Consider the following 18,114-nt stretch of genomic DNA (forward strand, 5'->3'; position numbering starts at 1 on the left):
ATTGTACCCGGGTGAACGAATTGATCGTGAAAATCATATGAGTAAACCAAACTTCCCCAACAACTAATGAAAACTGACCTTCGTAGTCTCTGATTATCTAGAATGCGAGCTGTCCTACTTTTCCTTCCAGTCTCAGTTAAGGCGAGTGTTTTGGTTAAGTGGGACCGCTCTCAGTCTAGTGATTATCAATAGCCCCAACTAATACCTAAAAAGTATTCATAATTTCAACTATAATTTTATTTCACTATTTATTTTTAATTCATTTTGATTTGTACATACGTTTGAATTTTCTCCCTATGACAAAATATTGCTCCAAATTTTTACAAACTATATTTTCAAATGCATCGGTCAAAAGCTACGTTCCAAGGGGGTATCTAATTAGAGCGCGTTCGATGCTGTATAACTTTCTGATCTGGATTTTTGCTTCCATCCAACAAAAAATACCATTACTACTCAGACGGTTGGAAATATGATGAACGGAACCCAAAAAGTCGAGAAAACCACTAAGTGAACGACAAATAAACGAATAACGATCGTGATATTTATGGAATGTCCATCTCATTACAAATCATTACGACATTAGTTTTCGGGAAAAAAGAAGCAAAAACACAAGACTGTTTTTAATTCGAGTGGGCCGCGAACAAACGTTTTAAACATTCTGTAGAAATAACACGTTTCGTCTATTAACACAGTGGTGGTGAAACTTGTTCCCGAAAGTCTATTGTTTAACTACCCAAATTTTAACTCATTTATTTTGTTACCTACAGCTTGTCATTTTTATGACCTCAATTGGTATTAAGAAAATGGACAAAACAATCCCCATGCTAAGAGTGGTCTTGAATCCATCCACGTGAAGATTTTGGATGCTATTATATCCAACATTAGTATGACTTGGAGCAAGTTTGGCTAATTTGAAAAACTTAAGCAGAAAGTGACTCATCAGTTTGTGACTTAGAAGTCACGCATTCCCACCCCTCTCTTAACATCATCGTAGGTTTGGCTTAATTTGTTTAGTAGACAGTGGTCCGTGTGGGCTTTTAGCGCCATTAACACTTGCTCCCATAGGTGTGATATTTGTAAATAGATATTAAAATATTTCCAACATGTGTCATTTCCTTGCAGTTTTAGAAGACAAAACATCGGCAGTACAAACACAATGCATTCATTCCGCAAAAGGAATTCTTCTCTCGTGGCAACTACTTCCTTGTTCAGCAAGCTTTACATTTTTCTCTTTTCTGTAGATAGTTGCCAGCCTGGTTAAACAACTTTCACGGTGAACTTTCCTCCAGATTTCTGTGCTTATTTTATAATAACACTCATAGTGTAACAAATTCAAGTTCAGCTCTGTTCAAAGCATAAAAACTCCGTAGCCACCGCAATTTGTCAAATTTCTAATTATCCGAAATGAATTTTCTTTTTCCATTGTTGTCTATTAAAAGCATTGCTTTGTTGTCAAGGTCTTTGATTTCACCGGAATGCATACATCAGTAATAATATAGTGCATACAGCAATAACACAAGCCAGGATGATAGAATCGCGTCTTTTTCGTAAATTTATCTTCTGCATCAGGTTGTTTAGGGCTGGAAATCGTTCTGTTTTGATAAGTTAAGGTAAAAAATGAAAAAAATATTGCAGGAAAAATAACACCGGATTGTATCAAACAACATTTTATGCTGTACCATATTAGATGCTAAAATGGTCATATAAAAGTCCCTTCCGAATGAGTAAAGCCTTTTTGTTTCTGTACTTCTTTGTGCTTCTCTAAAATACTATAATACTGCGCTCATTTCTCGTGATCATACGAAAGCTTTTGCCCCATGTGAAAGATTTCAAACACCAAACTTAAAGCAGAAAAACAGAAAACAAAAATTTGCGTCAGATCTCTTTACGATTCCAGGAACCGCAATTTTTTTTCCATCTTCTAATGGAAGAAAGTCTCTAAAAACGATATTTTAATGTGTAAAGTAAATCTATTCATTTAACCGAACTGAGTTTTTGATGAAGAACAATTTGTTTGTCAACTTGTCATCGTTTTGTTTGAACAGTCCAGCGTTTTGATAATTCAGTAATACATTATTGTTGACTGATTACGAAAGTTATCGGTTTTGACCATATGTCGACAGAAGAAAATAAAACAAATATGTCAATGGAGTTTACCAAGCCATTTTGATATTACAAAGCTTTTCCAGAAACAGATGTTGTAGGTTTTTAATTAATAATAATAAAAAAGTCAAAATGTTTTTCCAAAAATTTCCAAATAATGTTTTTTCAAAGAGTTCCAAAAATACATAATAATTGTGAAAGACGTTTGGAAAAGTAAATTGCTGAGAGAGGGAATTTGTGGGTCTCTCTATCATTCAAGACTTTTTCTCTAGGTTCTCTGATTTTCATTCCTGTGATTTAGCCGTGCCGTGACTTTGATCAGCCGAGAGGTTGTTTTAGGGTTCGACCTGTGATAAACTGCGCTCTGTCTTAGATCAGCCCAGAGGTTGTTTCAGGGTTCGATCTGTGAGTTAGCTGTGCCCTGACTTAGATCAGCCCAGAGGTTTTTTCACTATTGTTTGATCTGTATTTGTTATAATATGGTAGAAACGAGATGTTCTTTAAAAGAATTTGACAGGGGAAAGGTAAAAGGAAAGTTCACCATAAATCACTGATTCCTCCAAACAACAACTAAAATAGAACTGAACGAAAACAAAATGTAGATCAACAAATAAGAAACAAAGAAGTAGTTCGTTTGGTCTTTAGAGCCACGTGGGTCAATGCATGAAAAGGCGTTTAGGTGTATTTGAGAATCACTAATCTGCATTTCAAAGGATACGTGTCACGTTGCTAAGCCGACCAGTAACTCCATACAACACTCCCCTTTGGCTTTGTAGATTCTCTTTGGTTGCCTGGGCGATTCTTTGATGAAAGAAAACAATGTTAATGATTCTTTTTTTTTCTTTCAATATAATGAAAAAATATCTAGAAAGTTGATTTTGAATATTTCCTACTCTGTGTTGGATGGAAATATTATGTGGGTCTACTGTATTGAGAAAACATACCCAATTGCTTCATCTGTTAATCTATCAGAACTGTAGAAAGCATAATGAAAATAAAAGAATGTATGAGAAATTGTTGAACAGGTGTCATCAGAATGATCATTATCATCACCACAATCATTACCATCACCACCTCGCTTATTACAATCACCAGCATTACCTTCACCAACACCACCAACATCATTAATATCACGACTGCCATCATCACAATAACATCATTTCCTTCAACATCATTACTACCACCATCATCACGATAACATCATTACCTTCAACATCATTACCACCACCACCATCATCACAATTAACATCCTTACCTTCAACATCATTACCACCACCACCACCATCATCACAATAACATCATTACCTTCAACATCATTACCATCACCACCACCACCATCATTACCATCAAGACTGCCATTATCACAATTACCATAAAGGTAGTAACATGTAACTATGTATAACGTTGGTAGTTCCTCCAGCTACGAAGCTGTTATCCCAGGAAGCAGATGGTGTGCACCTTACCCCCTCACATTATTAACTCTAGGAGCAGATGTAGCTCAGTTGGAGCTAGGGGTCCACAGTTCGATCCTCAGGATCTCCACGTCTGTTTTGAATTCTCAGTTATCTGTGTAGCTTCATTTTAATCACCATCATTAAAATCTTCATGCTCACTACTACCACCATCAATGTCACCATCATGATCATCATCACTACCATTACCATCATCAATATCATTGCCACCATCATCATCACCATTAATCCTTTATCCTTTATACATTCTACTCCAATACATTGAATTTGTAATATTCTTTTAAAGATAACATACTTTCTTATGTGTTCGTTTTCCTTGAGGTACAAGTCAGTTCTTCTGTTTAATCCTGTTTTGTATGCACTTAAAGAATAAGAGAAACAAAACAAAACAAAAAAAGAAAGAAAAACGTGTCAGAAATATAAGAATTTCCAATTTCCTCACAGAGGGAAAGGCCAACTTACTTGATATCTCTTTGGACTGAACCAAGAAGGTCTTCCCTGTCCTTGTATGTCTGAATATTAGCCTTATGAAGGAGATGAGGTAATTAACAATGGTTAGTGGTAGAAGATAGTAGATAAAATTTCAGTAAAGCAAGACTGGGCTATTCAGGAACGTCGGAGACGGGGGGGGCTAGAGGGGCTATGGCCAATGGTTCCAAGACTGTTGGACTTGATAAAATGCAGTAAATATATATTATATGTTTTAGGGGTTTTGCACCATCACGTGCCCATGCCCATAATAAAGCTTGGGCTGGCTGTGCTTAGATGGCAGAACAATGAGAGAGAATATAGAATAGAGAATATGAACATGGAGAATATGGAACTAGATAGAAAGAGCTACTTTGGTGCCTTGCAACACCAAGAGCCAGAATTTATTTACATTCATATTTTACATTCATATTTTATTTTACTATAATAGAATCCCTTTGCTCTTTGAAATTGAATTCTCTCCCATGTCTTGTTCCTGACAGCCAACATGGCTGCCGTCACACGATGGCACAAAACCTCTATAGTACATATAACTAAGTATTGTTTCCTGGTCACTTCGACAAATTCCAGACAGGTCTATTGCTTACTATCAATCACGTGACTTTTTGGAGTTGACTAGGGGGCAAACAAGCAGTTGACTGGGGGGCAACTAGCAGATGCTAAGTGAAAACATATCAAAATAAGTCCTCAAACTATTGTATTTGACTATTTTCATGACATGAAACCAGAAAACAAGAGATCAAAACAACCTCCAGGATTCTACAAGCCATCAAAAAAGAGCTATTACCTGGAAGTGACGTCTATTGATAGCAATCTATTGATGTTATACATGCACACATTACAGAGGCTACACACACATGCTATCTGCACATGCTTCTCACACAGGCTACCCAAAGGAAGACAGGCATGGCTGACAAATGCCAAAAATATACACAAAATGCACATGCATATTGTGTGAAGTTAACATAAATCAAGGCTCAAAACAACAGCCTGTCAAATGCCAGTTTAGATTCAATGGCCAAATTAGTTTCCAACTACTGGCTGGAAAACCAAATAAAGACATTGTTTCTTAAAACCAAGGCAGTGGCGGATCCAGGGGAGGGGTGCAGGGGGTGCACACCCCTTCCTGGTTCCACTTTGTATTACTTTCATTAAAGTAATGGCTCAACAATACCTTTGTTTTGGTAAACTCATGTGAGTAGTCTTGTAGTATATCCCTGTGTCTCTGTAGCGTGTGAAGCTGTGCTGCATTTGATTGTCCCAGGGTATGTAAGCCTGAAGCATACTCAGCCATTGAGTCATTTACTTCTGTCAACTAGAGTAAATAAAACAACAAAGAGGTCAATCTCTGCAAACATGAACTATACACCAAACATTTCTATGGACATTACTCATGGGGCAGCAATGTTTATTTACATGAAAATAAAAACCATCGTTTACCCCACATAAATTTATTCTAAAGCACTTGAATTTGATGCTACACATGGGAAAATCTATTGTTTACGAGTAAATCTATTTATTATGAGTAAAGCCCATGGGGTCATTTTTTGTGTGGTATGCATTGGAGAAAAGCTGTGGTAGATATTAGCAAAATATGAGTAGCCTAAAGACCTCATCCCCCATCCCCTCCCCCTTCAGTTACTGATGTAAACAATGCCATGCCAAGACGCCAACAACAACACTGTCAGCTTAACATAATGAGTACCAGTATTAGTCTAATACAAGTACTGCTTTATCTATGTCTTGCTGAAGTATTCCTGGGCGAATGATATAAACTTATTTCCATAAAATATTACAAAGTTCATTTTATTTTTTTAAATTAATATAAACATTGATTACCATATTTCTGACTCAATGACAATCACCGCTATCAAAATCAACTGCAGTAACAGTATCGTGTCCCCTCGTTAATGTCGACAATTTTTATGTGGTTAGCAAGAACAAAAATGAAGAATAGTTATTTGAATATTAAAGATGTACAAACCTTCGATAAAAGTTGTTCAATTTCGATCAACATCGTCTCGAACATCCTGTCTGAAGAACTGTTGAGAAGAGGTGTTTTGTCCGAGCTGAGGAACGATGAGATTATTTGAAACACGGCAAAAATATCTACACATTCATAACCTTATTATCGCACGAACAAACCTGTCTTTAGAGCCATCTTGGTGAGTGTACGACGTTCCAAGTTTACTGAACGACACTAATTTGAGGTCGATTTCGTTTTCCAGCTGTCTTGCTTTTTTCCTCAAATCTAAGCAGAATAAAACCGAGAAAAAAAGTGAAATTTTTATCAAATGCAGAACAATCCTTGATCAACGATACTCTAGCATTATATTCGAAATATGAGTTTTGTAAAAATAGGAAATTAAATTATAAATGATAGTACCTTCCCATCGGTTGAGCGGAGGGGAAGCCATCTTGTTGATTCATCTATTAAACCCCCGGTGCATTCTGGGTTGTGAAACGTGTAATAAAACCCGCTGGCTCTCTTAACGAAGGCTCATATGTTTCCAAGGTGTACCGCTGATATACGTATCGAGGGCTCTTGATAGGTTTCCACCAATCAGACTGCAAATTGTTTATTCAGTTCGAAATTCAAACAAAATGGATTTTTGAGTATAAATAATTTCTACGATTTTGAGTTATTTTGAAATGAAATAGTCAGGTATTATGAAGGTACAGAACACGAACACCGAGGTGAGTCCTTTTGATAGTCTCTAAGGAACCTTCAGACCTTATAGATTACGAAATCGGAGTAAAATCCTTAGAACAACAGCCTCCATACTTCATCATCTTTTGCAATTTGAGCTCAGATATTCATCTGCAATATTCTCTGCAATTTCACGGAAAGATATATTCATTTTTAATAGAGAATGCATTTCTTACCGTTATAGATCTAAAAAGGGATGGGGAAACGATACTCGATTATGAAGACGAAATTAGGAGCCAGAATAATTATCTTTTTTAAAAGTATTTTCACTGATTTTCAATGTGAAACTTAGGTCTGTCTACAGGGAAAAAATAATGCACTGCTTGTCAGCGAGACCCCTCAACACCAGCCAAATGAGAGGCAAGATGTAGAAGCGAATAAGGTGGATGACTTGACAGCAATAACCCCTCTTACTGAGGATGCAGGTATGTTACAATGGAGACTACAATTTTCCAATCTGCCAGACAAGTCATTTGATATGTCTGAGTTCCTCAGAAATTGAACATACTCAGAATATATTCTTTTGTATCCAAATTTCTAAATTATTATGTTTTAGTTGTCAAGACAGTTGAAGAAAGATTCAAAGCTGGAATCTACTATACTTGGGCAGGTAAGGCAAACACCAAAGGTGTATCCATAAAAATCCAAAATGAGAGGACTGGGACAGTTGGGGTGAGCCAATCTTGACATCATCATGAACACAGCAACTTAGGGCAGAGCAAAGGCAATGTTTATGTAAGAGAATTTTTCATAAGGTTAAGGGGGTAGTCTTTCTTAGTGTCAGTCCCAAACAAATCATTATGTGGGGAGGGAGTTTGGGACTAACACAAAGAACTACTGCAAAGGAGACTAAGGGCGGGGGTGGGGGTCATACTCCCATCACCAATCTACCATACTATAAGTAGAAGTTTTATTTGACAGTGGTTCCATTCTCCACTCAAGGGTATATTACAGGCTATTCATGTTAAAATAGAAGCATAATGTATAAACTATCAAACTGAGCTGATCCTTGTAGTATATGATGCAACTTATGCAGCTGCAAATTGAAAGATTCTAAAAAAAATATTTTAACCCATGCCCTGTATAAACTATAGCTATGATAATTTATCATTATTGAATGGTACCCATTAATTCTTTTTTAGGCATTCCTTTGGTAGCAGTCAACCCCTGTCAAGATGTCGATGAACTTTATGATGATGAAACTGAAGCAAAATATAGAAAGAAGAGTGCAGTGGAGACAAGGGTAAAATGCTAGCACATGTCTCTGTACTGTGTTATAAATACACTAGAAACTTTAGAGCATGAAAGGGGGGCAAATTGTAATTAAGTAATTAGAATAGGTAATAAGTTATAATTATTCTTTGTGTTTCAGGGGAAAACACAATTTCTGATTGCATTTTCCTAGTTTTTAAACCAGTCAGTTATCTGTAAAAAATATTGAGTGGAACTTAGACCATAACTATGCTTAGACTCAGTCATTCTCCTTATGTTATTATTTAATCTGTTTTCTACTGTAGGAACTTCCCCCTCAGTCATTCTCCTTATGTTATTATTTAATCTGTTTTCTACTGTAGGAACTTCCCCCTCAGTCATTCTCCTTATGTTATTATTTAATCTGTTTTCTACTGTAGGAACTTCCCCCTCACATCTTTTCCATTGGACAAAAAGCATACTGTGACTTAAAGAGAGGTTTTGAAACTTCAAATCAATCTATTGTAATCAGTGGAGAAAGTGGGGCTGGAAAGGTTGGTGATTTAACTGATAGGACCTTGTTTTATCACTGCATTAAGCCGTCCACCCAGGAGTGGTAAATATATTAGATAGATCTAGCTAGAACTCATTTTATCACCTGAGGTCATTTTTCTAGGTTCCAGGAAAACTGTCTCAACTACTATGACCTAGCTATTTGTGATAATTTGGGTTACAATTCCCACAAAAAGCCTGAGTACTTCCCCTTCCTTATTTCTTCGGGAAACCATTCTGAATTATTTACTAAAATAATTTTTTTCATATTAAAATGACAGCCTTCAAGAACAATATAGTTCCAGTTTGATTTTCATCTGCACATCAAATGCCATTTCTCTTACTCTTCTCCTTTAATTTTATCTATTAGACTTGGACTACTAGAACATTGATGCAGTTTATATCAGACATGACAGAAAAAAGGTAAAATAACAGATTTGGTTCATGTATGCATGAGAAAGGTGGCTGCTAAGAAAGACCCAATCTAAACAATAATAATAATAATAATGATAATAATAATAGTAATAATAGTTACATGTTTTGCCAGGGTAAGCTCGTCAGCATAAAGCTGTTATCAAACCATCTGCATGTACAATATCACTACATTGCTTCCATTCAACATAAAGGTTCCAGCAATCAGTGTATTAGTGTTGCACCATGTGTCAACCTCTGTAACCATAGACCCCTTTCATAGATTCCTAAAGCAGTGAGCGTGCTAAATTTTGAGGAAAAACAATGATTTTGAATTCTCGTGAGAGTAAAACTCTATTCCTTCAAATTGAGCTGCTTTTGGGAAATGCTGCAAGAGGTCTACAGTGTAGCGCACACAACGTTACAGAAGTAGAATCGTGATCTGATGCTATAACTGTTGTGCGCAACAAGTTTCATCCAGTGAACATGATCTGAAACGTTATTGGCAAAGATGCGATATTTTCAGCCAATGTTCATGAACTTCGTTGTTCCATGCAACATAAAATACACCAATTGTACTGCGTATCAGGGCCTGAGGATCACTGAACGAAACTTGCTAACAGTGTGAATATCGAGACAAATGGCAAAATCTCGGCGCGCAAAATAACGAATCATCCTGTCAGTATGTTGCAACACAACACCGTCACGGTCACGGTACATCATGTCCGGGCCGTATACTTTCACAGCAGTACAAAATCTAAAGTGCTATTCATATGTATTTAATTTTTATTGTATTTATAATGATGACTTTTCTTTCAAGAGGATAAACAAGTAATAGTGTACATATACACTAACAAACCTGTGGTCCTCATTTATCTGTGATATCTCGTGATTTTAGCACCCTAGATCGTGTCTCCTGTATTGAACAACGGATCCTAGACTCCAATCCCGTCCTTGAGGCGTTCGGTAATGCCTGTACTCTACGTAACGAAAACAGCAGTCGCTTTGGTAAATACATCCAACTGCAGTTTAACCTGTAAGTAAGACTGAAAGAATCAGAACCTTAACTGAAACCAAATGATTTGCGCCAAACTTTTTGCACTTTGCATGGGATCCATACACAAGCCTGAGAAAAATGTTGTTTCCTCCTTCCGCAAAAACTTAACATGCAAATTTCAAATTCGATCTGTGATTTGGCCGCGCCCTGGCTTTGATCAACAGCCCAAAGGTTGTTTCAGGGTATAAATAAAGTTTGAAGATGATTAAAATTATGTTGCTAGGGGAAAAACTGGAGATTGTTTCAACTAAATTAAGTGATGCATTAAGGAGTTCTGAAGTCCTCATTCTAGAGACCTGAAGAAAAGCGCACAGTTTTGTACAGTAATTCTTTGAGTAGATCTAAATTATAAACAAGGACAGGGTTTTCTACTTTTAGGGAGAATCACATCGTAGGAGCAAAAATTAAAACGTACTTGTTGGAAAAAGACGCGAGTGGTACACCAGGCACCCGGAGAAAAAAACTTTCACATCTTTTACCAAGTAAGTTTCGATAAAATATCAAAATCCCTTAGTAAAACTTGCTTATTTGAATATAGGACCAACCAGTAATATTCCCTGGACTGGCTAAAGAAACTGGAAACTTTTTATTTTATATTTAATTGTTATTATTTGCAGATGACGTCAAATTCAGAACTTGAAAATCCGCGAAAAACAAGAAGACGATCTTCAAGATGGGGTAGGAATTCCTCATTCGTTCCTTGGGTTTTGATTCAGTTATATGACTGGATAAAGAACTGTATAGCAATAGTATTGCTTTTTTGCGTATTTGTTGTTATTTCATTTGGTGTCTTTTGTTCACAGGAGGCGAAGATAGGCAGGCGTTCGTTCTTACATGCGAAGCGATGAGAAATATTGGTATTAAAGATGACTTACAAGCAGAAATATTCAAGGTTAGCTGGGTATATAATATACTGCTGGTAAATGAATGAAGAAAGGAAGAGAAAAAAAGAAAGGAAGGAAGAAGGAAGGAGGGAAGGAAGGGAGGAAGGTAGGTAGGTAGGTAGGTAGGTAGGAAGGAAGGAAGGAAGAAGGTAGGAAGGAAGGAAGGTAGGTAGGTAGGTAGGTAGGTTGGAAGGAGGGAAGGAATTAAGGTAGGTAGGAAGGAAGAAAGGAAGGATGGAAGGTAGGAAAAAAGGAAGGAAGGAAGGAAGGAAGAGGGGACAGGAAAGGATAGTAACGTATGGATAAAGAGATAATAACTTCAAAAAATGATTTGGTCAGTGAATAAATAAATGAAAGCCTGTCAAAATCTTCATTTTGATACTACCCTACTTTTAGGTTCCCCCCAACCCCCCCACCCTACCATTTGTTAACGGCAGTTATATCCACCTTTTTATTGCCTTCATTAATTCTTAGATTTGTAGCACAAAATTTTCTATTTCAGATTCTCAAAGGAATTCAAAGCATGTGCAAGGTCGATTTTGATGAAGGGAAATCGTCAGAAGAACTTTGTAGCTTTGTCAATTCTGAAATCGGTAAGTGCAAGGCGGATTTTTTATTCCTCGTCTACCCTTTTCACCTTTAAGTGCGTGCGTGTGTTTTGTTGCTCTGTTTGTTTTTCTTGTTTTGTTTTTTTTCCTGTTCTTTTTTCTCCGGATTTTTCGGTTTTCCCCCTCCGCAAAAATGAACTTCTAAATCCCACTACGATGAGGCGTCGAGCACTTTAAGGCGCCCACACACGGTGCAACATTGCGCACAATATTTCAGGCAATGTTAGTGAAGTAGGATCGTTTTCTTCTTCAGCAACATTGCTTACTACAAATTGCAACATATGATATGCTCGCAATATCGATTGCCTGTAATATTGCGCGCAATGTTGCACCGTGTGTCCGTAATTTTATTCACGAATAAAACCTAAAAAGGCTGAGCAGTATTCATTCCTTGCGTATTCATTTCCTATAATTTATTACTTTAAAGCTAAGAGAGCATGCTCGATGCTAGAGCTGGATGAAGATAGGTTCAACAAGTGCATCAGTACAAGGCGTATCACAGCAGGCTCGACAAGGGAAGAGTTTATAAAACCCTGTGGTGTTGAAGAGTGTTTGTCTAGAAGAGATTGTATGGCTAAACTTATCTACTCAAGGTAAATCATTGCGTCATTCTAACGCATCATCATCATCATCTTCACATCATCAACTCCATCTTCACAGCATCAACTTCACATTATCATCATCACATCATCATCACCATCTTCACATCATCATCACAATAATAGTGCATTTCTATCGCGCGCATATCAACTACTTTCTCATGGCGCTTTACAAAACTAAAAAAAATATCTACAACTTTTTCAAGAACTATCGACGAATGATTATATTTATCTTCGCATCATCATCACCATATTTACATCATCATCATCTTCCTCTTCACATCATCATCGTCATCATCAACACCATCTTCTCATCATCATCACATCATCATCTTCACACCATGATCATCATCATCATGCATTCTTTAGTTGCACCAGGAGGGTATAAGGCTGTAATAATGTATACAATCTGCTTGGTTTCAGACTCTTCGATTGGATCGTAGACTTCATCAACACCAGCATTAAAGCACCAAGTCACTCAAAACACGCCTTTATAGGTAAATGGGCGGGAAAATATTTAGTCACATATCAATTATAACATTTCTTTTTTGATTCGAAAACCCTTTCGAGACATAAGAAGATATAACTAGCTAAAAACTAGTGTGAGCTGCGTCGGTGTTTCTAATGAAACAGTAATGATGAAAAGGTAAATTATACACCGTGAAAAGATGAAAAAACTTACTGACGTTTCGGACGCTAGTCCTTCGTCGGAGTAAGAACTTTCTAGACATACTAATTCTAACATTCTTGATGAATCCAAAGAACTAGTCTCACGTCAGGGTGTGCAATGGAGAGTGTACTAAATCTAAATTAAATCAGTTGCACAGAACAGCTAATATTTCTTGATTTTCCCAGGGCTACTTGATGTTTATGGATTCGAGAGCTTCAAGGACAACAGCTTAGAGCAGTTATGCATTAACTACGCCAACGAGAAGCTACAACAGCATTTTGTGTGTCATTTTCTAAAGAAGCAACAAGTAAGATTTCAAGAGATAAAAATATTTTATTTAACCCGTGAAATTACTCGTTAAACGGTCCCTCAATTGGACTCAACATTTTGAACCAATATTGGACCCAATATCTTACTTCGACCTTGACCTTAACATTGATCTTTCTTTTAGGAGGAGTACCAGAAAGAAGACATCGATTGGTCGTTCCAGGACTTCTCGGACAACAGATTATGCCTTGACGTCATCGAAGGAAGAGTCAGTGTCTTTGCGTTGATGAATGAGGAATGTAGACTTAATCGAGCTGTTGATGACCAAGGATTCTGTGACCGACTCCATTCCTCCCTGGAATCCAGTAGATGTTTTTATCAAGATCGTCTGAAGAGTCAAAGACCTGAGTTTGTGATCCAGCATTATGCGGAAAGTGTGTGTTATCAGGTGAAAGGGCTGATCGAGAAAAACAAGGTAAGAACCAATATGCCGTACGTTATTTCTAGTGTTTACCTTTCCTCTTTTCTCCGAAAAACGAGTGGGAACTTTGGGTGCATGGATGGGAATTTTGGGTGCATGGATGGGAACTTTGGGTGCTTGGATGGGAATTATGGGTGCATACAAGAAAGGTTTGGGGAAATGGGGGGAATGTTTGGTTCATAGAAGGTAACTTTGGGTATATACTAAAAAGGTTTCGGGGAATTGGTGAAAATGTTGGGTACATAAAAGGAAACTCTAGGTGTTAACAAGAAACGTTTGAGGGAATGGGTGGAAATGTGCATGGATGAGAAGTTTGGGTGTATAGGTGGATGAATTTTATTAGTTTGGCATTAGCTTTCATCCTTTATGAAATATCTTTGTATTCCTTTGGATAGGACCACACTGCACCAGAAGTCTTGGAACTTCTGCAGTCCAGCAAGAGTCTGTTTTTGAGTCGTCTGTTTTCCAAAAAACAACAAAACAAGCAACAAGAGGTAAAACATGACCAGCTTGTCCTTCTTCTTGACCAACTGCCATTTGTCAATACATTATTATATAGGAGCAGAACAAGTTCCTGGTTGATCTTTCATTGAGAAACTGATAATAGACCTTAATGTGACGTAATAATTCCTATGTCAGACCACGTGCCCTTCTCTTCAGAATAAGTTGTATGCATATTTATGTTTTTTCTCATGCGCAACCGTTAAACAAAGAAATGATACTTCGAGGAATGACACATGGTCTGGTTAAACATTACGGCCCATTGGGTTTTGGAGCTCGCCATGTAATTAGTCAGAGCATGCGTTATGCTAAAGCTATTTTATATTCATTTTACTACAAGCAGAACACAATTCCTGGAAATACTACAACATTTAAGAAACCTCTACAAACCAGTGTAACTGTTGTCAGCAAATTCAAAGTAAGTAGTAATCGAAGCGAGATTATTGCCCCAAAAAAACTTAATTGTATTTTAAACCACCGACAAGAAAAACCATGTCAAGTACATGCCGTAACGCTGAAATGGCTTTCCAAAGGAATGGTCGTCGTATGAGTGGGAAACGTATTAACGCTCTCTGACTTACAGCGACGCGTGCATTGTACGACATGCTGAAAAACTGAAATTGACTTCCCACAGGAATGGTCTTCGTATGAGCTGGAAACCTAAGTAATTCGTAGCGCGTACAACTCATCACGACGCTTTGTTGCATTGTATTTTTACGACGGTACATATACATACAGTATAGCAATAATAAGCTAATTTAGGTCCACCTCTAATGAATTCATTCATTTGAAATGTTGACATACTCTATTCTAGACGTCACTAGATCGACTCATGTCAACCCTGACATCTACTAGTGTTCACTACATACGATGTGTTCGACCCAATGCAGTCAACATACCAAGCCTCTTCGACAAGAAACAGGTTCGTAACTTTATATCACTGGCTAACAGTGCAGTAACTACATTTGATTATTATAAGAATAATACTGAGTTAAATAATGTTGTTGTTGTTATTGTCGAAGTTACTGCTGATGTTGCTGCTTCTGCTGCTGCATAAGTTGTTGAAGTTGTCGTTGTTTCTGTGTAGTTTTTGTTGTCGATGTTATCGTTGTTGCTGCTGGTGTTGATGTTATTGCTGCTGACGTTGGATTTGTCGTATCCGTTGAAATAAAATACTGTTTTTTCTGCAGGTACTCAACCAGTTGCGCTCTTGCGGTGTAATGGAAACCATACGAATCTGCGCTGCTGGCTACCCGATCAGGTAAAGCAAAAGACATTTCTTACTCCCTCCCTCCCTGATAATGAAAATGATGATGCATCATGTTATCGTATTTTGATCGAAAACTCAACAAATAAGGGGGTCCTTGACCCCCTGGTTTTCTCAATCTAGTATTTAGAAAGAATAGAATGACCAATTAAAAGGAATGGAAAAAAGAAAAAAACTCAATGAGTTCTCTTTATTCTGCTAGATTAACCCATCGAGAGTTCATAAAGCGCTACAACTGCACCGTGACGCACAAGAAACTTTCCTTGCCACTCACGCCATCCAAAGTATTCTCGACCCCACCACCAACCAAACCAACCACTCCCAGATCCCATGGTTCTACCAGCCGAAAGAGGAGATCTGAGAGACATTCAATACGAATAAGACGGAGCGGCTACGATCACACGCGCATCATCTGTCAATCAATACTGGAATCGATCGGATGTTTTGATGAATGGGACAAAGAAAATAACACGGGATCGTCGAGCTGTAGTGGTTTTCGGTTGGGCCGAACAAAGATATTCCTACGCGAAGAAACTGTAAGTCTAAAATTTAAATTCTTTTTGTCAAATCCTGAAACAATCTCTGGGCTTATCCAGTCAGGGCGCGCGTAATATGTAGATCGAACCCTGAAACAAACGTTTGAAATTACGATAATTAACTAAGAAAAACGTTTTAAAAATATAAATAAAATTTCAAACGAAATTATACTCAAGGAAGTAACACATGGTCTGACATGGAAAAGCATTACGCCCAAAGTAAAGGTCCTTTATATTTGATCTCCTTAGATCGAGAAACTCGAAACCATGCGCGAAGGTTTTCTTTCACGATCAGCATTTACGATACAGTGTTGCTGGAGAAGGTATAGAAAATGGGTTGCGAACAGGCTCAACATGGCTGCGACCAAGGTGCAGAAAGGTGAGAAATGAAGTATCATTACTACATCTCAGCATATTCTCAAGGCTTAACCATTACCTCAGATATTTGCTACCTATTGAGGTTTAAAACTTTACAAACTACCAAGGAGTCTGTCCCAATAGCAAGGAGTGTAAAGATAGCAACTACGACTCCAACCCAAACCTACCCCCATGTTTCCCCAATGCATTGCATGTGATCAATTTGTGACTTTTCCTTGGGATGTTAAGATGGCTACCACCACTTCCCTTCACCTCACCTACTCCCATGTGTCCCAATGCATTGCATGTTGTGATCAATTTGTGACTTTTCCTTGGGGTGTCAAGATGGCTGCCTCCACTTTACCTCACCCCACCCCTAATGTGTCCCAATGCAATGCGTTTTGTGATTTTGTTTTGAGTATAAAGATGGCGGAATGCCACTCCACCTCATCCATCCCCCACCCCACAAAAAACATGCACACATTTCAAAATGCCTTGCATGTTATAGTCAAGAAATATTAACTTTTCTTTTCTTTCTTTTTTTCCTTTGTAGTGTTTAAAGGTTGGCTTGAGAGAAAGAAATACTTCGCTCACAGAAGAGCCACCCTAATACTCCAACACCACGTACGATCTTTTCTCCTCAAAAGGAAAATTTCTAGGGAAACGAGTCAAGCGAAGCAATACACCGTACCCTCTGAAGATGCCTCCATTATGGAGACTCATTCAAACTCTTTTAGCCAATCAACTACAAGCACAGAAACTGTACCTTTCTACCTTCCACTTCACGTCGACACGTGTCAAGCGCCACGCCTATCGTGGTTCGCGCCGTTTGTGTCGCCTGTATACGACTCTCTGATTATGGAGAAGTGTCAAGCCATTACGCATGGCAGTATAAAACCGCTGGACAGTATTCATAGAGATCGCGGAATTGCGTCATTTCGAAGAATAGAAAAAGTAAGGACATGAAAATCAACTATGAGGTAGTTGTTTTATCATCCTCGGGGTTGAAGGCTTTTTTTTCTCTCTCGTTTCACTTTAGGTGCCCGTAGTGTTTCATTGTCGGAGAACACCGCTGACCAAAGCTGAGACACGCCCCCTTCACAGTATGGAAATTGATAAGGTAAATAAATAAAGCGAAATTGATTGATTGTCTTTTAAAGACTGCTGTATGCCCACATGAATTTGGTGCAGTAAATTTGGCGTAGCAATGTTATGGCTTCACAATTTTGTTTTTACCCAAAACAAAGATTGTAGATATCGAACTCGCGAAGTTGTTGTGACTGATAGGAATGTTTGGTTTGCGCAACAGAAACCCTATCATTTGACTGTTTTCTTTTCTTTTAGGGATTGGCATCACTTATGTCTTTACTGTGAAATGAATGAATGACAACCAAGACCAGAATTCTATCTAAACGTATTCATCGACACTCGTTGCAGGGCGTCTCTGATAAAACGATTAGCACTAATTAGGCTTTGTACACCTAAGCTCAACAGAGGATTTTTTGAAAATTTTAAGATAAAAAAGAAAATAGAAAGAAGAAATGAAGGAAAGAAAAAGAATGAATAAGAAAATTGAAAGAAGGAAGGCTGGAGCGGATCCAAGATTTTTTACTAGGGATGTGGACCATACAGGATTTTCGTTTTAGGAGGGGATGCACCATTTTCTTACAAACTCAAACACCAATAATGCAGTAGATTATAATAATAATAATAATAACAAATTCAAGGTCTATATCTAGATATATCCCATGAATGCTAGAGTACAAACACTATAAGTGTATAACATAAATACCACTAAATACTAAATTATGCTAATCCTATTGTTTTCTATTGTTTAATTAGCACTATTTACTACTAAATAGTGCAAAGTGTTGCACACTTTTAGTGTTTGTACTCTAATACTTATATTTAGTACTTGAATGCGTAATGAGGTTAGGAGTTTAGAAGTATAAAACATCT

At 37.6% G+C, this 18,114-nt stretch overlaps 2 protein-coding genes across 3 annotated transcripts; one reads left to right on the forward strand and one right to left on the reverse strand.

Moving 5' to 3' along the window:
* Positions 1 to 215: 215 nt before the first annotated feature.
* Positions 216 to 6,522, reverse strand: LOC116288442 (Golgi SNAP receptor complex member 1). Of its 2 annotated transcripts, none has more exons than XM_031695230.2 (9): positions 6,451 to 6,522; positions 6,210 to 6,315; positions 6,049 to 6,106; positions 5,239 to 5,379; positions 4,038 to 4,099; positions 3,871 to 3,936; positions 3,048 to 3,077; positions 2,822 to 2,904; positions 216 to 1,592 (listed from the first exon to the last, which is right to left on the reverse strand). In XM_031695230.2, exons 1-9 carry the CDS (start codon positions 6,479 to 6,481, stop codon positions 1,468 to 1,470), a joined length of 702 nt encoding a protein of 233 aa, XP_031551090.2. In that variant the 5' UTR covers positions 6,482 to 6,522; the 3' UTR covers positions 216 to 1,467. The 2 variants fall into 2 exon arrangements, with proteins under 2 accessions (XP_031551090.2, XP_031551089.2); XM_031695229.2 differs by having other exon boundaries at positions 6,049 to 6,133.
* A 148-nt stretch (positions 6,523 to 6,670) lies between these two features.
* On the forward strand, positions 6,671 to 18,044 carry LOC116288439 (unconventional myosin-XIX). Its single transcript, XM_031695224.2, is given in 25 exon segments — positions 6,671 to 6,761; positions 7,067 to 7,199; positions 7,331 to 7,384; positions 7,917 to 8,017; positions 8,406 to 8,519; positions 8,888 to 8,940; positions 9,827 to 9,964; positions 10,364 to 10,409; positions 10,411 to 10,467; positions 10,603 to 10,663; positions 10,789 to 10,877; positions 11,372 to 11,462; positions 11,905 to 12,070; positions 12,500 to 12,573; positions 12,932 to 13,053; positions 13,198 to 13,488; positions 13,890 to 13,988; positions 14,339 to 14,413; positions 14,810 to 14,917; positions 15,186 to 15,256; positions 15,465 to 15,798; positions 16,048 to 16,177; positions 16,709 to 17,109; positions 17,195 to 17,275; positions 17,500 to 18,044. Coding segments are annotated over 25 exon segments (2,946 nt in total). The 5' UTR covers positions 6,671 to 6,734; the 3' UTR covers positions 17,530 to 18,044.
* Positions 18,045 to 18,114: the final 70 nt, after the last annotated feature.

Source organism: Actinia tenebrosa, unplaced genomic scaffold, assembly GCF_029948245.1.
Source record: "Actinia tenebrosa isolate PJP-AT-01 unplaced genomic scaffold, QUT_ActTen_1.0 PGA_scaffold1__47_contigs__length_23844297, whole genome shotgun sequence".
Taxonomy (NCBI): Eukaryota; Metazoa; Cnidaria; class Anthozoa; order Actiniaria; family Actiniidae; genus Actinia; species Actinia tenebrosa.

Excerpts from the sequence above, each read along its gene's own strand:
- LOC116288442 (XM_031695229.2), bottom strand. The coding sequence starts at position 6,481 with ATGGCTTCCCCTCCGCTCAACCGATGGGAAG. Across the intron at positions 6,134-6,209 it reads CAAGATGGCTCTAAAGACAG|CTCGGACAAAACACCTCTTC; the intron begins GTTTGTTCGTGC and ends ATCGTTCCTCAG. Across the intron at positions 5,380-6,048 it reads TTGAACAACTTTTATCGAAG|TTGACAGAAGTAAATGACTC; the intron begins GTTTGTACATCT and ends TATTTACTCTAG.